General features: G+C 47.5%; 1 protein-coding gene across 1 annotated transcript; it reads left to right on the top strand.

Annotated features, from left to right (window-relative positions):
* The first annotated feature begins 306 nt into the window (after positions 1–306).
* On the top strand, positions 307–22,993 carry FAM83D (family with sequence similarity 83 member D). Its single transcript, XM_081033746.1, has 4 exons — positions 307–891; positions 13,078–13,245; positions 16,514–16,638; positions 18,823–22,993. The coding sequence occupies exons 1-4, from the start codon at positions 415–417 to the stop codon at positions 19,772–19,774; spliced, it is 1,722 nt and encodes a 573-aa protein (XP_080889872.1). The 5' UTR covers positions 307–414; the 3' UTR covers positions 19,775–22,993.
* The last annotated feature ends 1,411 nt before the right edge of the window (positions 22,994–24,404 follow it).

Raw genomic sequence — 24,404 nt, 5'->3', positions numbered from 1 at the left:
GATGGCGGGGGCTGGACTCTCAGGCTTCAGATGGGACTCTGCAGCCGGCGCCACTCAGGCCCATCCCCTCTCTCGCAGACCGTAAGGAGCTCGGCGCCGCGTCGATTCAGGCACCAAGTCGCCAAATTTAAATTCCGCGACGCCACCCCTAACCGGGGCTGGAGGTTGACTGCAGTCAGCAGCCAATGCGGAGGCGCAGGATGGGGTCAGGCCGCAGGGCAGCCAATGCACGACAAGGGGCGGGCCGTAAGGGCGTGCGCGGCGCCCGGCCTCCGCCGTTATGGGGAGGCAGCCAATGGGAGAGCCGGGGCGGGGCGGGGCGGCCAATGGCGCGGGCCGGTTTGATTCAAAGGTGCCTATAAAGCGGCCCGCCGGTCTGCACTCGCCGGAGCCTGGCTGGGTCCGACTGCTGCCATGGCTCTGCGGTCCGAGGGCCTGGACGATCTTCCCGCCGCCTGCCTGTCGCCGTGCGGGCCGCCCAACCTCGCCGAGCTGTACAGCGAGGCGCAGCGCCTGGCGCTGGAGGAGCTGGTGGCCGGCGGCCCCGATGCCTTCGCGGCCTTCCTGCGACGCGAGCGCGTGGGTAGTTTCCTGAACCCCGACGAGGTGCGCTCCATTCTGCTCACGGCGGAGCGTCCCAGCGAGGAGGGCGCGGCGGCGGGAACGGAGGACTCCTTCGCCTCGTCGCACGACTGCTCGTCCGGCACCTACTTCCCCGAACAGTCGGACCTGGAGCCGCCCATGCTGGAGCTCGGCTGGCCGGCCTTCTACCAGGGCGCCTACCGCGGCGCCACGCGCGTCGAGGCCCACTTCCAGCCCCGCGGCGCGGGCGCCAGCGGCCCCTATGGCTGCAAGGACGCGCTGCGCCAGCAACTCCGCGCCGCGCGAGAGGTGAGCGGCGCGGCCCGGTCCCCTCGGGGCGCCTCGGTCCCCGGTGGGACAGAAGAGCCTCTTCGAAACCGGGGGACTGAGGCCTCACGGGCGCGCGAGCCTGTGGCTCCGGGGTCCCCGACTCGCCCCCCCTGCATGTTACCGCTCGGATCTCGGATCCCCCCGCCACGCCGTCTGGGAGGGGACAGGGGGAGGAGTCTCGGTCGCCGGGAAGGCCACTGCTGCCCGAATTCCACCTCCTAACATAAACGTCCCCTGGGAGAGGGGACCAGAAGTGCTTCTAGTTCTACAGTTCCGCGAAACCAAACCAGATCGCCAACTTTCCTGGCTGTCTGCGGCACCAGGTCCCAATTTCGGGGACTTAGGAGCGGCGTTACCTAAGAAGCTCACTACCTAGGGGAAAGTTCCTGAAAGGTTGTCCCCAGAGACGACTCCGGGGCATTAGGGATCTGTCGTTGCTAGTCACGTCCACGTGTCTTAGGTTGTGGAAAGCACCTGCGCGCACGAGTGGCCAAGTGAGAGCTCTGTCCCCTTCCCTTCTGCCAGACCGGTGGGAAAGTTGCTCCTTCTGTGAATGGGTGGGGCAAGGGGGTGGCTTCTCCTTTGGCCGGGGGACGCCCCAGTGAGCAGTGGCCTGCTCCAATGCCCACCTGCATCAGGTGGTCTCCATTCACAGCAGGTGTTGGTAGTGGTCTGACTCTTAGTGTGACGTGGTATTGGGGTGCATTGGGAAGTCTTGTCTCGCTGCCAGCCAGGATGAGACTGCAGCAGGGTGCTGGGTACCTGGGGATCAGCGAGGAAGAGTGCAGCACACAGGTGGGTGGGGCAGAGCAAAAGAAACTACGGAGGTAGACACCTTAGTCCAGAGCCACGGTCAGCTGCCACCTGGCTTGCGGACTGGCAGTGCCTGTGCCGGCGACGTGGCAGGTGAAGCCTCAGGCCGTGGTCAGACTCACTAGGGATGGTACCTGAGTGTGCCTGGGTTATGATATCTGTGCGTCAAGTCCAGTGGAAGTCGCCAAGTCCAAGAACAAGCCCCACATCTCCCCAGTGTTCCTGATGCTGGCTGTGCTTTGCCTGACGCTGGGGTTGTAGCAAGTAGGGGATACAATAGGCTAGTGCCTTGCCTTTGGAGGAGTAGGTGTGGGCTCCACCTAGGCCACTTATCGGTCCTGCAGTGCTTTGGGTGTGCTGAGGGTCCTTTTGATGCAGCAGAGATATATGGGTTCAGTGGGAAGATTAAAAACATGGAAACAGGCTCGAATGTGGGGTAGGTTTACATTCATTCCCAAAGCTTACTTATCTCCAGGACCAGAACTTGGGACCTTGGAACTTGAGAAAAATAATGAACGGGTCTCCTTGAAAGACAGGGATTGCCTTAGCCTCTTGCCCTCCAATTTTTATTGGTAGTGAAGGGGCACTGGAGCTCACGCCAGAAGGAAAACTGTATGTACATAAACTCATGTGTTGGCCTTAGAAGGGGCTCTAGGCTGGTGCTAACTAAGGCTGTCCTTTGTCCTGGGGACATTGTGTAATCCTGACACTGCTGGGTAGAACCTCCCGTTCCGTTCCCTGCCGTAGTCCAGCCACACCCTCATAGCTTTGAGATTTCTGTATTTGGATCCTGGGAGATTTTTTACTGATAAACGTGGTACATACCTTTAAATCTGATGAGTGTTTTCAGTGTCTCTGCTATGTAGCTAATTACTTGCTTATTCAGTGCCTAGTATGTATCCGGCACTGTGCGAGGAGCTGGGGCCACAGGTGAAGGACATGGTCCTTGCCTGCTCTTGAGACTTGACTGTCTGCTGCTGGGAAGCAGTGAGGAGGTTGCTACAGGTAGTGGGGGAGGGGCTGAAGAAAGGAAGCCTCGAGTGTGGTGGTGACCTTGGAGCTGGGTCCAGGAGGATGGGTGGGCCAGTGGATAGGGGCAGGCCCAGAAGTGTGAAAGGACCTGGCTTGTTTGGGGGGCAGCCGAGTTCCTCACAGCTGGAGCAGAGAATATACGAGGGTTAGTGGTGGGAGAGGAGGCTGAAAGGGGAAACGGGCCAGATTGTCAAGAGCTTTGCACAGTACAGTGGTACCTCAGTTTTTGAACATAATCCGTTCCTGAAGACGGTTTGAGTTCTGAAACGTTCGAAAACCGAGGCATGGTTTCCCCATAGAAAGTAATGTAAAATGGATTAATCCGTTCCAGACCTTTAAAGTCAACCCCTAAAACTGCAAATTTAGCATGAATTTTACTATCTAATGATACCGTAGATCCATAAAATTTATGGCGTTTGTAAACCAAAATGTTTGTTAATGGAGACGTTCGAAAACCGAGGTACCACTGTACTTGAAGGAGCAGTGGAGAGCCATTGAAAGGTTTAGAGGGAGGGGAGGAGCATGATCAGATTGGTGTTATGAGCAGTAATTCTGGTGGGACCATGAAGGAGGGTGGGTTACATAGGGGTGAGACTGGTGTCCAGAGTGGTTATAAGGAAGGGTCCACAGAGAAGAGAGTGCTAAGGCAGTATTGGGGCGGGGGGGTGGGGGCAGGGAAAGAATTTTAGGTAGAATTGACAGGACTTGGTCATTACACGGTCTGGAAGGTTAGTGAGGGAGAGGGGAGGGGAGCAGGCAAAGCTAAGGAGAAGAAGGTATGAGAAGAGTTGAAGAGATTTGAGATTTTTTAGCTTGGATGGGCAGAGATGTTACTAAATTAGAACATAGAAGGAAAATAAGGCTGAAGGCAGGGATGGGGAGATGAGTTGGATTTGAGACTTACTACACGTGAGGTCTCAGGGACCATCTCTTTTATTTAAAAAAGCATAACAATGCTCTGTTCCCTGTAATCTGATTATTTATCTCCATTTTGCAGGTGATGGAATTGAGGCATAGAGAAGTTTAGTTGCCCTGAGGTCACACAGCTAGGGAATGACAGAGCCAAGACTCAAACTGAGGCACAGCGTCTGTTAGCCACTGTCAGCCATCATTTTCTGCCTTGTGCCACGTGGAGATAAGGAGCCATTTTTATCCTCAGGTGGACAGAGGCTTATGGAGGAGACAGGTAATAGCTAATCTGGTGGCTGGTCCAGTGCTGCTGCTCTGAGTAGAAGTGTGTGTTATGTACACAGGAGGGGCTGTGTCACTCTGGCCATATCCTTTAAATCTAGCACCTATGCAGCGAGGACTGTGAAAATTTAGGTCTCAGGCTGTTTAGGATGAGATGAGAAGCCATCCGGTATCTGTTGCAATGGCAAAAGCACTGGTGGTGTGATTGAGCACTTTCAGTGGGTCAGTTTCTGTGCTAAGCCCTTTCCCTGGATTCTCTCACTTAACCCACCTAACCCTAGGAGGAGGTCACAGTTAAGAGACCAGGCACAGGGGTGGCCGGGTAGCGCAGTTGGTTAGAGCCCAGTGCTAATCACACCAAGGGTTGCCGGGTCTATCCCTGCATGGGCCACTGTGAGCTGCGCCCTCCTTTAAAAAAAAAAAAAAGACCAGGCACAGAGAGTTTAAGTAACTTGTCCCAGACCATGCGGTTAGGGTGGGACAGAGTCCAACTGGCTCCTGAGCCTGCGCTCTTAGTCACTGTTCCACGTGGCCTCCTTGCCGGGAAGAAGGATCGGTGCTTTGGTAGTTTTCAACAGGCTGAAGATTTTTCATGGTGTCTTAAAATTTGGACTTTTAGTTTCCACATGACATATCCTATGAACAGAAAAATGACAGTACTAAATCTGCTCTTTTCAAGAAGACTGGAGTGGTCAGTACAGGAAAGCAGGGTCACTCAGTAAATGGAGGTGTCTAATCCTGACTTTGTAGCCTGATTGGACGGTTCTGGGATAGCAGCACCCAGGACTCAGGCTGCTTTTTGAGCCATTTGGGCATGCAAGGCATCTGGCACAGTTGGTGCTCAGGAAATACTGTGGAAACCCACCCTATGCGCCTTGGATCCGTCAGCTGCATGTGTTGGGGAGGGTAGGATGGGGAGAGGGAGAAGGTAATTGATTCTGCCTGATTTTCACGCAGCAAGTACTGTACCAGAGTAGGTGTGATGGTGGCTGTGAATCCTCCAGTCCCTCCGCTGGCTCAGTTTCTGTGCGCCTTGCAAAGTGTGGGCATTCTGCCACACTGAGTAAGGTATGATGTTTTGAAAAAACAATTTATGTACAGCATGGCTTCTGCGTACAAGCTGACTACTGACCTCGGGCTCAGCTGGACTTCCCCAAAGCTGGAGGAAATACTGCTTTGGACTTTTTTGAGAGCCAAAATATTTGCTTCCTAACACATTTTTAGGGTAATTTTGAACTATACTCGTACAGGATTTTTCCTGTCCCCCTTAGACACCCACTCTAGAATCTGTCCTGTACTACTGTATTTGTTGATGAATCACTCGGTTCTTTGTCTCTGTTGCCATGTGAATCAGTGTTTGCCTGGGCTCTGGCCCCTGCAAATCAGGTCGAAGTGGAGACCTTGCTGGCAGTGCCGCGTGCCCTCATTTGGCCGTGTGCTTCTGCTCAAGCTGTGGGGCCATTCCTGGTTTCTGCATGGGAGTTCATGGGCAAGCTAATCTTACCAGGAGGGTCCACACTCCTCAGAGCCATCGTTCTCACCAGCTGCCTATACCCTATGGCTTTTGTTCCAAGGAGGTCCTTTTGCTGTGACCTCGCCCTTGGGCATCTTTTCGATAACCTGAGCGTCAGTAGAAGCCGTCTTTGTGTTGAGTGAGATCCTGCCGGGAAGAATGGCAGCTGAGGAATGTGTCGGAGGCCGCTGTTTCCATGTGGATGTGTCTGAACCTAAGGCCTTCCTGATGCTGCTCCCCTCTCTCTGAGTCCCAATAGAACCTGTGCAGTGTGATCAGCTCCTGTGCCAGATGCTTGTATCTACCGAGGGCAGGCTTTCTCAACCCCGCCTCTGTTGCCATTTTGGGCCAGAGAATTCTTTGTCCTGAGGGTCTGTCCTGTGAACTGTAGGGTGCTGACCAGTATCCCTGACCACCCACTAGAGACCAGAAGCACCTCATCCCTCAAAATAGTCATGACGTTCCGAAATGTCTCCTGAGTGGGGAATGGGGAGCCCTTGCTTAATGGTTACAGATTTCTGTTTGGGGTGATGACAAAGTTGTGGATACGTGTAGCGGTGATGACTGCACAGCATTGTGAATGTAATTAAAACCACTGACTTGTACACTTAGAAGTCGTTAAGATGGCAGGTTTATGTTATCAACATTTTAAGCAAAACGTTAGAAAAATGTCACCGGACATTGCCAAATGTCCTCTTGGGGGCAAAATTGCCCGATTGAGAGTCACTGGCCTAGAAGGGCTCACTGATGAGTCATTTTAAGGTGTGACTGATCAGACTTAGTCTGGCTGCTTTTTATCGCTTCCTTTTGATTTGATGTGTCAGGTTAAGAGTTTCGGAATATTTAGCCATTTCATTTCATCTTTTTAATTGTGGCAAAATATGCATAACAAAATTGACCACTTTGAAGCACACGTTAAGTCCATCAACATTGCTGTGCAACACCACCACCCATGTCCATAACTCTTTCTTCTTCCCAAATGGAAACTCCATACCTAATGAACAGTAACTCCCTATTCCATCCTCCTTCCAGCCTTTGGCAACCACCGTGCTATTTTGTCTGCCATTTCGTTTCTTTACTTTTTTTCAACTAGCATCCATGAGACAGTAGAGAAGCTGTGGGACTATTTTCTGATCCCTTTATGGATATAGGATAAGTTATGTCGGGAAAAAGAAGTAATGCGTATATACTGGCTTTTAAAAGCCTGATGCAAATGACAGAACCTCTGGACAGGGATTTGGTGGCAAAATATGAATACACATATGCAATAGGTTTTTTCTGTTCACATAACGTCATCTAGAACAATGTGTCCTATGCTACCTTTTATCTACAGTGAGGCTATAAACACATATCCACACATACGTATAAACATAATGTGCACTTGCTTATATTAAACAAGTATGTTTATACGTACATACACGTACCTATTTATATTTTTTTTAAATGGAAGAATAAACCAAAAACGAATTGAAATTATTATCTTTATGGGGAGGAAAGAAGGGAAAGAAGCAAAAGGAAGGAACAAGGATGGAATCTAGGTGTCTCTGAATATACCTTGCTTTGTAGATTAGATTTTGGAACCAGGCAAATGTTTTACATGATTACAAAATAAAAATAATTCAATGATAAAATGGTAAGTCTTTCCCCTAGAAAAACACCTCTTGATGTGTTTCCCTCCCTTTCTAAAAGCTCCGCCCACTTGTGTCCTTCATGCTGGAGCAGCACAGAAGAAATGCGGCCGTAAGTGGTCAGTCCCTCCACAGGCCAGTGAAACACTGGCTCCTTTGTCCCCTGCCTTCCTGGGCAGGCACCCTGCGTGCCACCCTCTGCAGGAGGAGGCTCCACCAGCACTTTAACCTGATGCTTACATTGTTGTTTTTATAGTAGCAGCCTATGAAATCTACAGAGAACATGCACAAATTTAGGTTTTGCTGTGGAAATTTCCTTTTTTTTTTTTCATACCCTACCGCTGTTATCAAGATAGTTATTTAAAGATTTTTTAAAGAAATTCCAAGGAGAGGATTTCTGATCTATTAAAAGACATAATAAACTGGGAGAAGATGTACCTTTTGATTTTTTTGGCAAGGTCTCCAGAAGCGGCAAGAGCCCGGGGGAATTGAAGGAAATCGAGTTTGGGTGTCATGTGGTCAGATAAGGAATTCAGTGGACAGGCCATGTTGACCACTGGATGGGCTGACACATCTTTGAATGCGATCAGACCTTTGGTAGAATTCCAGGCATAGTGCACACGTGTCCTTGCTTTATGACTATGGATGGGAAGGGAGGGAAACTGAGGTGCAGCAGGAAGGGGTGATTGACACGGTCATCCTGCTTCATGCAGAGGAAGAACTGGAAGGACTGACCGAGTGGCCCCTTGGGGCTGCTCATGTGCCTGGCCAGCCCACTGAGGGTGCCTGAATCAGACTTCAGAGCTGGCAGGGGCTGTTTGAGGGCACTGAACACAGGTGAAAGGACTTGTCCATGGAACGTGGCAGAATTGGGACGACGACTATGACAAGCTGCCACCTGAGGGCTTTCTGTATGCCAGGAATTGTCACGTGCTTATGTGGATTCTCTCGTTGACTGAATCCCCAAATACTACAAGATAGGTGCTTTATTTGCATATTATAGACGCTAACACAGCTTAAGTAACTTGCTAGAAGGTACATGGTGCTTAAAATGGAAAATCCAGGACCCATGTCCAGGTTTAATTCTCTAGCCTGTTCACATAACGTCTTTGCTTCCCAAGGTGTCCTGGTTGGGAGTGAGGCAGCAGTACCACCTGCCCAGGAAAGGTGCCCAGTGTCCTGGGGAGTTCCATGTTTCCTTAATGTTCTCTCTGAATTATTGCGTGTTATCAGTAGTCTTCCTCTGGAGTGGGCTTGAGCCATGGACTTGATGAAATACTCGACTGGTCCTTTCTTGATTTAGTCCAAGCTCTCAGTCTTTTGAAGACCAAACATTATTAGACTTGTTTGGAATAATATTTACTTTAAGACTTTCCAACCATCGCTCTGGAGTCCCGCCGACCTGAGTTGAAATTCCAGCTCCTGCACTTGCTTAAGTGTGTCACGGGGAACGAGTTACCTAACCTCTCCAAGCTTTAGTCTTCTCATCTGTACATTGGGGATAACAATGAATGGGGTTTTGAAATCTCCAGACATGTAGAAAAGATTCCAGTTCTACATAAACAGTGTACACAACGTTTGTGCCCTCCCCAATTGTAGTTGAATACTCTGCAACCACATGGGCCACTGAGTATAAATCCACAAGGGATAGTTGGCAAGGGGGGTGAGGCTTGGGGTTGTGCGATGATGATGTGGGACTTGGCACAGGTGTGGCTGCTCCCGATGGGGCTGGAGACGTGCAGGAAGAGAGCAGGGTAACAGGTGTCATGAGGGATTTGCACTGAGGTGCAGATGGGTGTTGACCCCGGACTAGTCTCTCAAAAGTCACCACTTACAGAGCTTTCTAGCTCTAGGAAAATGGGTGGGCTCTGTGCAGCTTGGGCAGGGACAGGACAGTGCCCAGAGTGAGCGGGTGGGCCCTTGATGGCCATGGGATGCCCGCCTCCCTGATGCCCCTCCTTTGTCCGTGCCTGCGTTCGTCCTCAGGGAGGGAGCAGTGACTGGTTTCTATGCCATCCTGCAAGTCCTCGTGTAGTTCTAGGACCTGCAGTGCGAGCACCCCACACCTAGGACGTGTGTCTGGCCTTGGAAAGCAGGCACTCGGCCGGCTAGTGAATACGTCCGGGTCATTTCTCAGCTCGCTGAAGAGACTGTCCCTTCAGATCTGAGAAGCCGCAGGTCTGGTTCAGCTCTGCAGGGCTTGGCTGCCTGAGGCCTGGTGGGGCTAAGGAGAGTTTAGAGGAGCAGAGATAGGGTCTTGGAGGAAGGAAGGGCTTCCTGCTGATGCGTCCACGGGGCGGGCTGTTCCTCCTCCGGATGTCTTAAAGAGTCCTGCTCTCGTAAGAGAGGAGCGGGTGTTGGGTATGGGGGAAGAAACACCTCCATCCACCCTCCAAAACCCTGTGGGTGTTAGGGACCAGCGTTCAGATCCAGTTATTTTCTGTACCCGTTGGAAAGGCTGAGGCTTTAAAACCAATGAAACCAATAGCAAAATAGATGCTTACTCACTACCTAACAAAGCTGTTGTTTGTACAGTTGTTTTATTGAGTGGCGAATCTAGATTCGGTTTGGCAGGTGATTTATATTATGGGCTCTGTTCCCAGGTCCCTGCCTCCAGCGGTTCTCTGGACCTCTGACCAGGCCAGGTGGACTGGCTTCCTTGGTCTTTGTTCCTGTGGCACCCTGGGTGCCATCCATCAGCCCCATCACACTGTTACTCCTGGGTCTTCTCCTGTCTCCTCATTAGGCTGGGTTGTTTGCAGACAGGGATTGACTCTAGGTCCTCAGTTCCCAACACCACGACTGGCTCATGGTGGGCTCACTGAATATTTGAAACAATAGTGGCAAATGAGAGAGGCAAACGGGTACCTGTGTGTCCCACTAGCTTTGTCCTGTGAGCGCAACCCTCATTCTTATACCCGTGCATGCAGAACCCCTTTCTGAAGGTTTTACTGCCGCCTCAAGCTTCTCAAGTTTGAAGCCTCTCTCTCCATCTTGTTTCTTTCTGTTTTCTGTTTGTGTGAACCTGAGTCTCCTTCTCCTCTTCCCACCATTCTTCCCCCCTTCTGCCCTCCTCCAGCCCATACAGTCCATTGCTTGGCTCTCCCATGGCCCCTTTCCCTCCCCTGCAACCCTCATTGCTTCCATCATCGAAAGCTCTAGCATTGATCTTTTTTTTTTCTTTCAGTCTTGAATCTTCCTAAACATTTGCCAAACCTAAAAGATGTCTAAGTACCTGCTGTGTTGCGGGCACTTGGGTACGGGGCCCTGTATCTAGGAGGTGGGGGGTCAGACCACCAGCCTGCCCCTACGTCTCCTGCAACGTCAGTTTCTTCTGTCCTACCAGGATCATCACCTGGCACTCATGATACTCTAACCTCTTTTCCCCCACTGCTAGTGTGATACTGATTCCTTGAGTGGCATTCAAGGCCTCCTATGATCTTGCTCATTCATCTCGGTCTCAGTCATGTCCTGTTGCTCCCTATAGTGCATACTGCTCGTTCCAGCCAAACTGGTACATACCCCATCATTTCCTACCTCTCCCTCTGTCATCACTGGCTTCCTGCCAGAATGCTTCCCCTTCACCTCTCCCCTGTCCAAATCTTGTCCTTATTTGTGATTCAGCTCAAATGCCATCTCCTTCAGGAATCCTCCTCTGCTCTTTGGTAAACAGTGAGGTGAGTGCCTGTAGTGTGTCCACCATTTTACCGCCCCCCCCCCATAATGTCCCCTTATTTAATTGCCTCTTACAGTAGGTATCGGTTTATTTCCCTGCATCCTATATCCTCTTCGCAGGTAAGTCGGGTGTAGGTTAAATTCTTTGCAACCACCTTTCTGCCTAGTACAGGGTTCAGCCCACAGTAGACTCTGGAGAGGTGCTAGCTGCATAACTGAACACCAGTTTCAGGCCTGAGCCCTTTCCATGCTCTGTCACATTTAATTCTCACAACAGCCCTTTGACGTAGATGTTATTATTAGCCATATCTTCCAGAGGAGAAAACTGAGGCTCAGAGACATTAAGCAGTTTGCCCTGGGTCACACAGCTAGAAAGCCGCAGAGCTGGGATCTGTGTGCCCAGGCTTTTCTGCCTTTTAGCCACTGTGTTATATGACCTGAGTCAATTGGCTAGATATAACTCACACTAGTACATATAAAAACCCATTGGAGGATAGAAACAGAATTCCGAGGATGCTACTGATTCGCAAAGAACACTTTTTATTTTTTAAATCACGGGTGGATTTTGCTGTACCCTTTACCTAAGAATAGCTCACAGCTGGGGCTTCATCAAGATTGGGGAGCGGAGGAAAGGGGAGAGGCAGCCAGAGATAAATTGGCTTTCCCATACTCCCTCAGCAATGACTTCTCAGGAGCTGGCATTTCCAGGTCCCTTCTCCTGGTAGACAAGACTCCGAGGTGTTGCAGAAAGACAGCAGAACTGCCTCTTTGTCTGCATTTCTTCTTTAACCCCCATACGTAAGGGATAGTGACTGTCAGGTACTGCCCTGAGTCCTCTGGAACTACAGAGATCGAATCAGTCCTGTTCAGATGCCTCTGCTCCCTTAGATGGGAGACCTGTAAATAAATTAACGTTCAAAAGAAGTTCACGTGATTCTAAGAGACTCGTTTATTTCTGTTGAGGTTAGGAGGAGGGAGAAACCCTTGCAGCTCCAAACTGTAAAAGGGCTCCAAACCTTGGCTTCAGGGAGCAGTTTCCGTAGCGAACACCCCAGCTCTGACTCGGTTTGCCGAGACTTGTTTCTAAGGCTGGATGTTTGACACCCTCACGGCCCTGCCAGGAGTTAGCTGAGGGCCGTGGTTTAAACCTGCAAAGGGTGTGATTAGACGCTTTGCAGCTGGGGCAGCCTCCTTAGCAAGGAAAGCTGGGGGCTGGCAGATGGCTGCCTGTACTGAACTGTCTGGAGGGCTCAAATTTTGGACTGGTAAAGTGAATCAATGAACAGGTACTTCAGGGATCTGTCGTACCTTGTACTTTATGTAACATAGTCATTTAGTTCTCATTACAAACCTATTTCGCAGTTAAGGAAACCGACATTTGAAACAGCCATAATCTTCCCAAAGAGCTGAGGCAGCTCTTCACTGTAGTCTAATGCCAAGTGTGGTAAATATAGTAGGAGGCAGGAATAGAGGCATGTTTTGGGGGAGCAGAAAGGACTGAGCAAGTTTCAGGGCAGAATCCTTAGGACATATTTCCATGCTCTTGTTGGCTTGCACTTGGCACCGAAGAATTATAAAGACCACCTTGCGTAGAGGGAGGCTGGTGCTATGGGAGCCATTTAGTTGGATCTTGACTAGCAGGAGATGATTATGAAGATGTGGTACCCGCATTAGCAAGGCAGACGTGGGAGAATCTGCCTGCCTGGTTGATTGGTTTCCAGCCCTGAGTTGGTGGTGGACAAGCCCTGTCAATTGTAACAAAAACTCAGATTCTAAACCAAAATCAGACAGTAATCAAAGTCATTATTTGATTGGAGAATGTCACTCCCAGAAGGGGCCTCAGAGGGAATCTAAGGTTTTATATTTTACCGGCATAGAAAACTGAAGCCAGCAGGGAAGCAACATGCCTCAGATGACAGTGTGTTAGCCACAGCCGAGACAGCTTGCTGGTCGGAGCTGAACCTGTAAGACGGGTTTTAGTAAAGGAAGAGAAGATGAATGGAACAGGTTCATAGGAGGACGGGGCAGTGGATTAATTTGTGTTTCTGAGAAATTTGCCGGTGTTGAGGATTGTGGCTGGGAGGCAGTTGGGAGGCCAAGTCCAGATTTGTAGGATCCAGTGGGCTGAGTGTCTTCAGATACGGAGAAGAGTCCCCGATGAGGGGGAAACCGATACTGCAGAAGAAGGAAGGCTATTGTAGAATGGGGATCCCTTCCCAGCTGGGAGACAGGGTCCAGAGTCCGGGCGAGGAGCTGGAAGGTGGTGGTGGTGTAAGCTGACAGCTTTTCCTCTGCCTCACCCTCCCACTGCAGGTGATTGCGGTGGTGATGGATGTTTTCACAGACATTGACATCTTCAGAGACCTGCAGGAAATATGTCGGAAAAAGAGAGTTGCTGTATACATCCTTCTGGACCAGGCTCTGCTCTCTCAGTTCTTGGATATGTGTGTGGATCTGAAAGTTCATCCTGAACAGGAAAAGGTTTGTATTGCACTGATTCTAGTTTCGCCCAGTCAGAAATGGGACCTCTCTCCATGGTAGTTGGTAGTGGGATCCCTATTACAAGAGAGGGAACTGAGGCCGTGAGCAAAGTGATTTGCCTGAAGTCTCACAGAAGAGAAGCGAGAGTCAGGATTCAAACCTCGGCCTCTCCCGTCGTCTCGCTGCCTCCTGTTGGCGGCCAGAGGCTGCCCTGAAGCTGCTGCCTTTGACTGTAAGCTGGTAGACTCCAATTTTAATGGTAACGACCACCATTTATGGAGTTCCTGTTCTTGTCTTGGCACTGACCTAGGGTCCTGACACATGTTTTGCAAGGTAATCCTCACAGCAGCCCTCTCGGGTAAGTGGCATTTCACGTAGGTTTTAGATCACGAGGAGGTGACAGAGCCCAGTGTCTCCAACTAGACAATAGTGGGATTGGCGTCTGACTCCCCATCTGCCATCACTGTCACATGCTGCTTCTCACTTCTCATTATCATAAAATTAGATTTTTTTATGTCCTTTGCTCTGAGCATGAAAGCAATTTGAACTTATGTGTTTAAATGTAAGGTTATACAATTTAGCTAGCCTGGTCTCTTTAGTGGAGAGTGGCAAGAAAAGCAGTCATATGTATTACACCATTCTTTTTTTTTTCAAATTAAGCAACTTCACCTGTGAGCTTCAGAATTTTATTCATCCACTTGTGAGCAAGCACCTACTATGAGCCGTGCACTGTTCTAGATACTGGCAGTAAAGCAGTCAGCCCACTGAATGAAGAATTTGGGCTTTGGTCCTGTAGGTTAGTGCACATACTTACCACCTTGCTATTAAGTAGTGTGGTTTGCTTGCAAAATGTTGGCTGTTTAACTTCTCCCACAGAGTTCTTGTTTGTTGTTTTGCCTAATGAGGAAACAGGATTGGGTTTAATTTGATAGTTTCTAACGTGTCACTAGTGCTACAAAGCAAATCATGATGGAAGTAGGATTGGAGCTTGGAGACCCAATGAAACGAGCCGGTCATGTGACCTACCAGTCAAGTGACACATGAGATCAGGTGGACCTGAGGAAAATGCAAGTATGGGAAAGCACATTGTCTTCTAGCCAAATGTTCAGTCTGTGACTACTCCCCTAGGGCGAGCTGAAGAAATCGAAGGCGTTAGTGTTTAATTTCAAGGCGCTCTTTCTGTAATTAAGACTGTGTTCGCAGCAGGAAAATCCCAGAATAGTTCTGACCACCACTTTCATCAAGTGATGGGCTCTGCTTCATCGACTGGGCAGAAATCTAGGAGCACTGTTTGCCGACTCAGTTGCCCACTGCTGGTTGCTGCAGGTGTCCAGGTGCTCTGGAGGAGGGCTTGAAAGAGGTCTGTACTTCTGGCCTCACCGATTTTTGTCATGTCCTTCCTAGGGAAGCACCACTCCTGGTTGCTTCTCTCACCAGGACTTGTCTGTGCTGGGGAATAGGTGCCCTCGCGAGTGGGGGCTGACTTCCTCCCCCAGGCCCTGGCTCTGTGCTGGTGTCTTGTCGCTAGGAACGTAGTCACACATTCGTGTGCAGGCCTCCAGAGTGCTTTGGCCACAGCCACAGAGGCCTGCACCATTCAGGTAAGTGCCAAAGGGAAAGAGGCACAAAATCACGCCGAAATCCGCCCACAGTGCTTGTTATATGTTAACGCTTTGAAGCGTAGGACTCCTCACCTCCTATAGGAAGCCCTCCCCTGCCAACACGTGTGTAACCAGCACCGCCATCGAGGCACAGAACTGTTCCGTCACCACTAACATCTCCCCATGCCGCATCTTTATAGTCACATCCACTCCCCTCTCCGTGCCCTCCCCCCACCATCTTTAACCTCGGCAACCGCTAATTTGTTCCCCATCTCTATGATTCTGTCACTTAGAGAAGTTGTATAAATGGAACCATGTAGTATGTGACCTTTTGAGACTGGCTTTTCTCCCTTTGACATAATGCCCTTGGGATCCGTTCAAGTTGTGTGTATCAATATTTTGTTCCCTTTTATTGCTGAGTAGTAGCATATGGTGATTATACAACAGTTTGTTTAACCATTCACCCATTGAAGGACATTAGGATAGTTTCCAGTCTTTCCTATTATGAATAAAGATGCTGTGAGTATTTGTTATAGGTTTTTGTGCAGGTATAGATTTTCATTTGTCTGGATGATGTTTGTCTTGCTGTAGTTTTTAATCATTCATTACATTTCTCTCTCCTATTTCAGTCCTTGAAGGTCAAGAGCGTGCCTTATAGCAAGAAGCATGCGTTATAGCTCTGTTGTCTCAAGGCTTGGCTCATAGTGGGGGCTTTGTGGAATGAATGAGAGAGTCAAACAAGAATCTTAAACATTTAATTTGAATGTGTAAGATTTCTAAAGATATTTAGCTACCAATCTGCTCCAAGAATGCAGTTTGTCTTAGTATTTTGCATACCATTGTATATACATTAACATGTGTCATTTTGCAAAGATAATTATGCATACACATGCAGTATACAGTTCCAGTGTGCTACCAGTGTACCTTTTTGGTAAATACATACATGTAGGAGATATGACATTGCTGATTAAGCCACATGTAACCACATGTAATATGTTTTCTGCCTCAAGGCCTGTGTTAGAGAAGGCTTGTTCTATGTTCTTATTCTCTCTACTCACTATGGTGTGGGGGTAAGTGAAGATGGGCTGAGTAGGAGAAATATCCGCTTAGCTTCTTTAAGCCTTTGTTAAGATGCTATTCATCACTAGCGTGTTTCCTTTGATGATTTAATCCCCCACGTTTTGTTTCAAAATCATTTCTTGGATTCCACTGGGTAGTATTCCCAAAAAGTGGGGCTCCTGTTAGAGTACATGAGCTAAAGGTATCAAGGATAAATGTAAGATGTACTAGACCAAACCAGGAGATCACTGCATAAATTATGTAAACGTCCAACCACTGTGCTGTACATCTGAGACTAATGTAAAATAATACTGAATGTCAGCTCTAACTGAAAAAAACGAATAAATTTTAAAAATTGAAAAATGTACGTATTAAAATATCTAAATGGGGGAAATAATAAATCAATGTAAGAAAAGGGCATGTGAGAAGATGGACTAAATGCGAAGCAGCGTTTCCTGAGTCCCGAGAATCATCTGGCTAGTGTACTGGGAGCCCCTCACTGGCCAGGAAGTTTGTCTGTTTGGGAACTGTAAACTGAGCCCTCTAATCTTGAATCATTTGCTTACTGGGTTATTCATTTATTTTTCTCCCTGATCTCTCACCAACAGCTGATGACAGTTCGGACTATTACAGGAAATATCTACTATGCGAGGTCGGGAACTAAAATTGTTGGGAAGGTTCATGAAAAGTTCACACTGATTGATGGCATTCGTGTGGCCACAGGCTCTTACAGGTAAATTTTTCACCCGTCCATGCCTATTAATCTATACTTTTTAGAAGGAGCCATGATACATAAAGGCAAAAGCTTTTTTCTCCGCAACGCAAGGCTTTATGGGCAAGCATTCTGATACGCGTACATCTGTGTGTGAGTAGGTTAATCAAAGCCTCCTCCTCTAGGAGGTAGTTGGGGTGGAGGTCACCTCCCCTGCCCCGTGGTCCACAAACCTAAGGTGCAGGGGTTGAAACTTGCCTGGAGACCTCCTGGTGAGCGAGTCCTACATTCAAGCCTCAGCCAGGCCTGCAGTGGAAGAATTGGGGGTTGAGTGAGTCCTGTTCCTTGGGGACTTTGACACCCCCCCAACCCTCCTTCCTGCTCACTGGAAGATAAGGGCAGCCGTAGGCATGGGCATCAGTGTGGAGGGAAGAGCTGAAGGCTTCAGTTTACACTTAAATCCTTCACCTTGCTTCAAGCCTTGTAATCTGGCGCTTTAGCCTAGAAAGTACTGATCCAAGCTCTGGCCCCACCTTTGAAGTCTCCCTTTGGCAATAATGTCTTAGGCAGAGTTCAGGGAAGTTGAATAGAGGGTGGAGATAATGAGTGGTTAACACTAATCTCTAGAAATTAAAACGTACCATATTTTTCTCCTGCGGCTTCAATGGTAGTGTGTTTTGCCACCTCTGCCTTAGGTGGTCTGAAGGGGTGTGTCTAGAGTTTAAAAAGAAAAACTCACTTCTGAAGAAACGCACATTCCTGAGTGATAACTGTGTCAGCCCTGAGTAAAGGTGGACATGCAAGGATTTGTGGGTGCTGAGGCGATAAGATCAAAAACCTCTTGAGGCCTTTCTTCTCAAATAGTACCATCACTGCCTGGAACAAAATCCGAACTCTTCCTTGAGACTTCCTTCCTTTCACTTCCTTTCAAGAAGTTTTTAAATAACAGGAGGAAACTAGATTTTCACCCAAAGTAGGATTTGTCTATATTAGCCAAACTTAGCTCCAAATGGTTTTTGGCTATTCTAAAATATAAAAATATAAAAACGGCCTTCTATAAATAAAATACGCTGTCATTGAGGGTGAGGTTGAGGATGAAGATAGCTTCCATGTGTTGAGGACACTTATAATCCTGGTGTCGGACGGGTGTCTTGTTTCCATGATCTCATTGAGGGTTTTCAAAAGAATCTTCATTCTTTTCTATCAATGGGGCGATTGCAAATGCCGAAAGCGAACTCAAACTACTTTGTGCAAAGTGGAATTTATTGACTCACACGACTTGCCAAGTGTAGGAAGGTTTTTAGCTCTTGACCTCGAGGCCATACATTTACCAGAACGCTGTCTCCTGGTTCTGCTTTTCTTAGTTCGTCTTTATTCTCAGTTACACTCTCCATTTGAAGGCCAAGATGCAGGCTTTCTTATGTGACCTTGAATAAGTATCTCCCAGAGAGACTTGTATTCTTTCAACACTGGTATCAGTTCTTGAAAAATTACTTGGCCCTAGTTGCGTCCTGTGCCCACTCTGTACCCAAGGGGTAGGGTAGTCTGGCCAGCCTGGTCACATGCCCACCCCTCTGGTGATTGGATAGGGCGCATAAATGAAAGCTTTTAGGGCTAGAGTGCGTGTGGGTTCTGTCACTAGAGGAAGGAGAAAGGATGCTGGGCCGGCAGGCGCATGGCTGCTAATCAGCTTTAAATGTGCTTCCAGCAACAGTGTTGTCATGGCAATAACGATACTGTCCGTTTTGTGAAAATGGCAGCGCTGGAGGAGGGAGCAGGAGCATTGCACTAGCAATTCTTAAGGACTGAGCCCAGTCTAGGGTCTACCACCAGCTTCCCGGTGAGAAACCACTAGCTGGTTTCCTCACTTAGCAAATGAGGACGCTGGCCTAAATATGTTAGAAGCCCTTTCTAGTTTTCAAATACTCTGAGGCTGGGGACGGATAGGTTTTAGCGTGTTGGTTAAACAGTTGGCCTTTTTACTTTAACGTGTGTGTGTGTGTGTGTGTGTGTGTGTGTGTGTGTGTGTGTGTATGTTATATACCTATGTTTAGGCTGGTTGAATGCGCATTATATGGTAGGTATGCCATCATCAAAGTTGTGACTCTTATGTAGTGGGATATCTGGGCTTTATTACTCAGATTGACAATAAGTGAACTAAAATTTCTTATTCTTACCAGCTTCTGTTTGTTTTTAATCCTTAAGTTTTACATGGACAGATGGCAAATTAAATAGCAGTAACTTGGTCATTCTGTCCGGCCAAGTGGTTGAACACTTCGACCTGGAGTTCCGAATCCTATATGCGCAATCAAAGCCCATCAGCTCCAAACTCCTGTCCGGCTTCCCGGTCAGCGGCAAGTTTGACCATCTAGTTGACCGGAAACCACTGTCCAAGGAGCTCACGTTGGGCAATCTGCTGCGGCTGCGGCTCGCCAGGCTTTCAAGCACCCCCAAGAAGGCTGAGCTGGAGTGTGGGGCGCCCGCTAAGGGCAGGGCAGAGTCCTCCACCTTCAATGAAGAAGACTACTTCCACAGCTATAGGGACAAACCAGAGGATGGAAAGATGACCGATGCCACCACTCAGACAGAGCCAGGAGAGGAGATGCGAGCAGTGAGCATGAGTGACTCGGGAACACAAACCAGGACTGCCACAGCCAGCGCTGGGACCCAAACCGCAGTCGCCACCAGGGCAGCAACTTCCCAAACCGTGCTTCAGTCCATGTCAGCCACCACCCAGACTGACGGGGACGAGAATGTTCTCTTCTCTCAGGGAACCCAGTCTAAAGAAGGCTCGCCAGTATCAAGGATGTCTGTGTCGAGATCTTCCAGTTTGAAGTCTTCCTCCTCTCTGTCTTCTCAAGGCTCCGTGGCAAGCTCCATCAGCTCCCTGACTTCCATCAGAGTCACTGACTTCGTTCTCCCCGGACACGCCAAGTACTGGGGCGCTCCCCACTTTGACTCACTCAGAAACTTGAATAAAGAGCGGCAGTTTCACGTTTCTGGTATCAGGTCCCGGCTCAACCATATGCTGGCCATGCTCTCAAGGAGAACATTTCTTACTGAAAACTATCTCGGATTTAATTCTGGAAATGCCACCAGAGCCCCTGTTAATATGCTGACTATCAGAGATATCACACTTTACCCCTCCTATCAGTGACTGCTCAGGGTCCAGAGCCGCCGGGGTTCATCCAGCCTCGCAGGAGATGTCACCAGATTGTCCTACTTTACAAAAGGGCTCCTGTCCCTATTGTTTTCCTTTCACCTGACTTAGTCACCCTGATTTTCTTCGAATTCTGTAAACTGCATATTATTTACGTGCTTTTATTTGATCTGTGTCATGTACAAATGAGGTACTGGTTTTATGGTTTAAACACTATGGGTACAGTTTCTTTGCACAAGTTGAATATTGATATCTCTTAAAGTGAATGCTTAGGGGTCCTCAGGTTAATTCAGGTAAGAGATAAAATATGTTTTGCATTTTTCTAGATTTGTGTGCTCTTCTGTTTTAGAGGTTTAAATCACTAGTTTTTATGATCGAATAAACTGTTTCTTAATTGTCTGTCTCTTCTGTAGGGTATCCGTGTTCTTAGCATAAACCACTTTTATTTGGTGATTGCTCGAGTCCCTTTTTGTTTTGTTTTCTGGCATTTTTCTCTTTAACTCTAGGAGTGTGTCACAAGTAATGCACCTAATAGCTATTTATGCAATTTTTTTTAAGTCGTGTTGGGTGGAGAAGAAGGAGATGATCCAAACTGTAAAAGAGAAAAATATTTCCTTAAAAGTTAGAAGACAAAGGGAGTGTCAGTGTCATCCCTTCATCAGCAGTATGAATATTGGTGTTACTCTCTCTATGGTTTGAATGAGGAAACTTGCGTGTCTAGCTTGCCTTTTTTCAAAGAATAAGCTTGAGCTATTTAGACAAGGACCTTGGTTCCCTGCTTCTCTGCCAAAGAAGGCCTTCGTGTGCATTCCTGGATTTATCCCTGATATTAACTCTGGTGACCCCATGGGCCGAATTTCATCAGATGGGTGTATTGACAATGATTTAGCAATCTAATATCCTGGAGCAGGGGCAAAGAGGACACTGACAATTATCCCACATTCCTGGTCCATTGGCAGGCACTGCAACTGGCGTCTACACCCTGCTCATCAGGGTTGGGATGGCTGTGGAATCCTGTTTTTGTCTAGTCTCATCTGCATGGACAGACAAAAGGAAGGCAGTTCAATGATGGCTTCCTCCCTGTGATCTAGTTGGAGCCAAAGAGGTCTGTAATAGGGGAGGGTGTTGTCTGTCACGTAGACACGAGCACCCCTGCGGGTTTTAACACTTGCATCAGGACTCCTTTGTGGTCAGCAGGTTGTTTGCGGGGTTAGTATTATAATCTGGGCTGTGAGGCCACCTCGACAACTGGTTCACATCCGGTTGTGAACAACTCTGGCCTACGCCTTGAAGAAATATGTGATTTAAAACCATTTACAGATCTGGATGATTTCCTCTGGGTTATCTTTGACCCTCACAACCGGGTAGTGGTTTGAAAGCTGTGATTCCCAATTTTCAGGTGAAGAAACTGAAGCTCGGGTTAAGTAGCATATTCGAGGTCACATGGCTGGTAAATGGTGACCCAAGCATTTTCAGATTCTAAGTCCAATCCTCTGCTATACTATTGTTTTTTTACAGGGAGTATGGAGGCATTAGAGGATGTACCTTGAGAAATGGCAGTAAATGCAATGGTGAATTGAAATCATAAATTTTAACCTCATGAACAAATACAGGTACATGTGAAATTTCAACTCACTGTTCTATGGAACTATTCATAGGCATTCATAAAAATGATTCTGTGTTTGGTTTGGGAAATGATGGATCAAATAAATTTAAATAGGATTCTTTACTGCAGGACTATTCGGACTTGAATGAGGTCACTAGCTTACCTGACCACAGAGTCCTCTGTTCGTGGAGCAGGACTCAGTATTCTCTGCGAGTGTTGTTAGCGATGAGAAATGAGAACAAGAGGTGTGTGGAATCCTAAGAAAATGACCCAGTCTTTCAGAATAAGCACAGCTTTTCTGCTACTCCCCTGGAGAGTATCACTATAGGGCAGAGTTTCTCAAGGTGACATCTGAGAACCACCTACAGCAGAGTCAGCTGGGTCCTTGTTTAAAATGTTGATGATTGGCCCCACTCCCAGGGGAGGGCGAGGGTGGGTGTGGCCAACTATTTCGTTCAAAAATATTTGTTGCCACTCCCTAGAAGAGAATTATATTTCCTTATCTGTCTAATGTCAGACTTGGCCATTATAGAAGAGGCTGGAAATATTTCAGTATATATCTAAAAGATAAAAGCTCACTTTTCAACATAACCACACTACCCTGGTCACACGTAAACAACGTTGATAAAAATGTCTCAATATCATCAAATAAACAATATTTAAGTTCAGTTGGTTCATTTTTTGTTTTTTCCTCCCTGATGATTTGTTTGAATTAGAGATCCATGCAATTTCAAGTTCAACGGAATCAGACTGCAGGGTCAACATTGTTTTGAAAATCTTATGGAGTCAATTGAAATGGCCTCCCCGTATCTGTAGGCAGTTGGGCTGGGAGTATCTATGTTTTACATGGGACTCCAAGTGACTAACAGGAAAACCTAAGGTACAAGATCATGTAAATGAAAAGTAACATGAAAGAAACCCAAGGGTGGGAGGATACAACATGGAGCTGGGAATGAGGCAGGAAGCACTTGCCACAGGGACCAATACTGTTACTTTGGATCAGGCCATACATTAAAGCTTCTTAGTAGCCAAGGCAGAAAGAGAAACCTGGTCAGACCCACCATTCAGAATGTCTCTAAGATTAAAGTAAATCCAAGTCTAGGAAGAACAATCCTCGGTACTTAGCTCAGGTAAGAATTTCTCACAAGGATCCTCTCATAAAAATGATACTGTTAAGCCTTCTGATAACACAATGACAGATAATGCTGGGTGTGCCCAAACACTGAACTCCTTAGGACAGCTGTCCAAACCTATGTCCTGTGTGAGCCTGGAATGTGTACCTGATGTTGAATGTGTTACGCTAGGTTCCCTGGTGCCACCTAGAAATACGCCCGTTTGCCTGGCAGAGTTCCAGTTTATGCCGATGAACACCGTCTTTCATTCTCAGAAGTGTCCCAGTTGAAGCATACAATCATCCTGTCTAGAAAGCCCCTGGCCAACCTCAGGAGGTGCCCCTGCCCCCTGCAACTTGTCCAGTTTCATAGCGTGTTCTTCAGGCCAATGTGACAGACGCCCCTGGTAGCTGAGTCTCCTTCCTAATGGATCTCTCCACACCTCTCCACACTTCTGTATCCAAATCCTTGGGGCTAAGTAAACACTTTTGCTTATGCTAATACATGTGTGAACTTGATCCTTTGTGTGCGAGCCAACAAACCATCCAGGTTTACATATGTTACAAGTTGCAGAGGGCTTCTGCACCTTTGACTCAGTGGACAATCCCAGAACAGGACAGTTCAGTAAAAGCAATTCTGCAAAGGACGAACTGTTTTCAGGCTGGGAGAGAGCTCTCTGATCTGGCTTGGTGGAGTAGACCCTAAGGGCAGCTAGGGTTTTTCTTAGGAAGCCAAGATTTTTAGTACGTGACTACAGGGATGGTGTAATTGACATCTGTTATTTTTGCTTCATTTATTCAGTTGCCCTCTGATAGTCATCCTCAGATTTCCCTCTGAGGAATCATTCTGTTCCCAACTCTTGATCCATGTGGTTTTGGTGTAGGTGACCTCACCTGGTTTGGGGTGGAGTGTGTGTACATCATATTGTTTGGCCCTCGGATGGATACATAGCCAGATACTTTTACCACCAGTTTTTGGAAAGAGGCTTGATGCTGAGAGGATGTTTGGTTGAGTTGATATGGCCATTTAGGTACCAAGTGACACCCAGGTCAGTAGAAGGCAGAACAATATGATCAGAAATGAGCCCTGATTATGTTATATGTCCTAATGCAGCTATGTCTCGTCAGGACTACACTTGGATTTTATGAGCCACTTTTGCTTCCGTGAGAATGAGTTTTCTATCACTTGTTACATAAAAGCCTTAACTGGTACAAAGATGAAAACTCCGAAATCCTATGCTTCCTAAACATGGCTAAGATGGTGGAACTGGAAATATTGCAGGGCAGAAAGTAACCCTTAAACATTGTAGGCACAGACAAACTTCTACTGTTTCCCTGAAAATAAGATCAGGTCTTATATTCATTTTTGCTCCAAAAGATGCATTAGAGCTTATGTTCATGGGATGTCATCCTGAAAAATCATGCTAGAGCTTATTTTCCGGTTAGGTCTTATTTTCGGGGAAACATGGTATAGTGTACCCATGAAACGATTTTGAGGAGTATCTTTTTAGAAAACCTGTTATTCAGAAGTTGCAAAATGTACTTCTATGTGACAAAAGATCAAACAAAATGAATTGGCATTGAACTAAATAAATTCTGGATGCCATCCCACGAAATAATGGTTTTAATTTTGGAGTTGTTATTTTAGGCCATTCTTTCTGAAAATAGTTAATTAGGAAAGATAAGATAGTCCACTGAGACCATTCCTGGATTGTGACAGTAAAATCACACTGTCAACCTTTAGATTGTTACCTAGGCCTTTTCTCCAGTAGAGGTCTGTGTAAGAAGCAAAACAACCCACTAGGTTACAGTTGGGCTTTGAGAACTTTCTGGGACAGATAAACTAATTCTCATCTAAGAGAGCTAAGCTTGAATGGTTTTAAATGGTCTGTGTGGTGGAAAAAAACATT

The sequence above is a fragment of the Rhinolophus hipposideros genome (genome assembly GCF_964194185.1).
Source record: "Rhinolophus hipposideros genome assembly, chromosome: 22".
In the NCBI taxonomy this organism is placed as follows: domain Eukaryota; kingdom Metazoa; phylum Chordata; class Mammalia; order Chiroptera; family Rhinolophidae; genus Rhinolophus; species Rhinolophus hipposideros.
The sequence above is the reverse complement of the archived record's forward strand: the minus strand, read 5'-3'. Positions and strand labels throughout refer to the sequence as shown.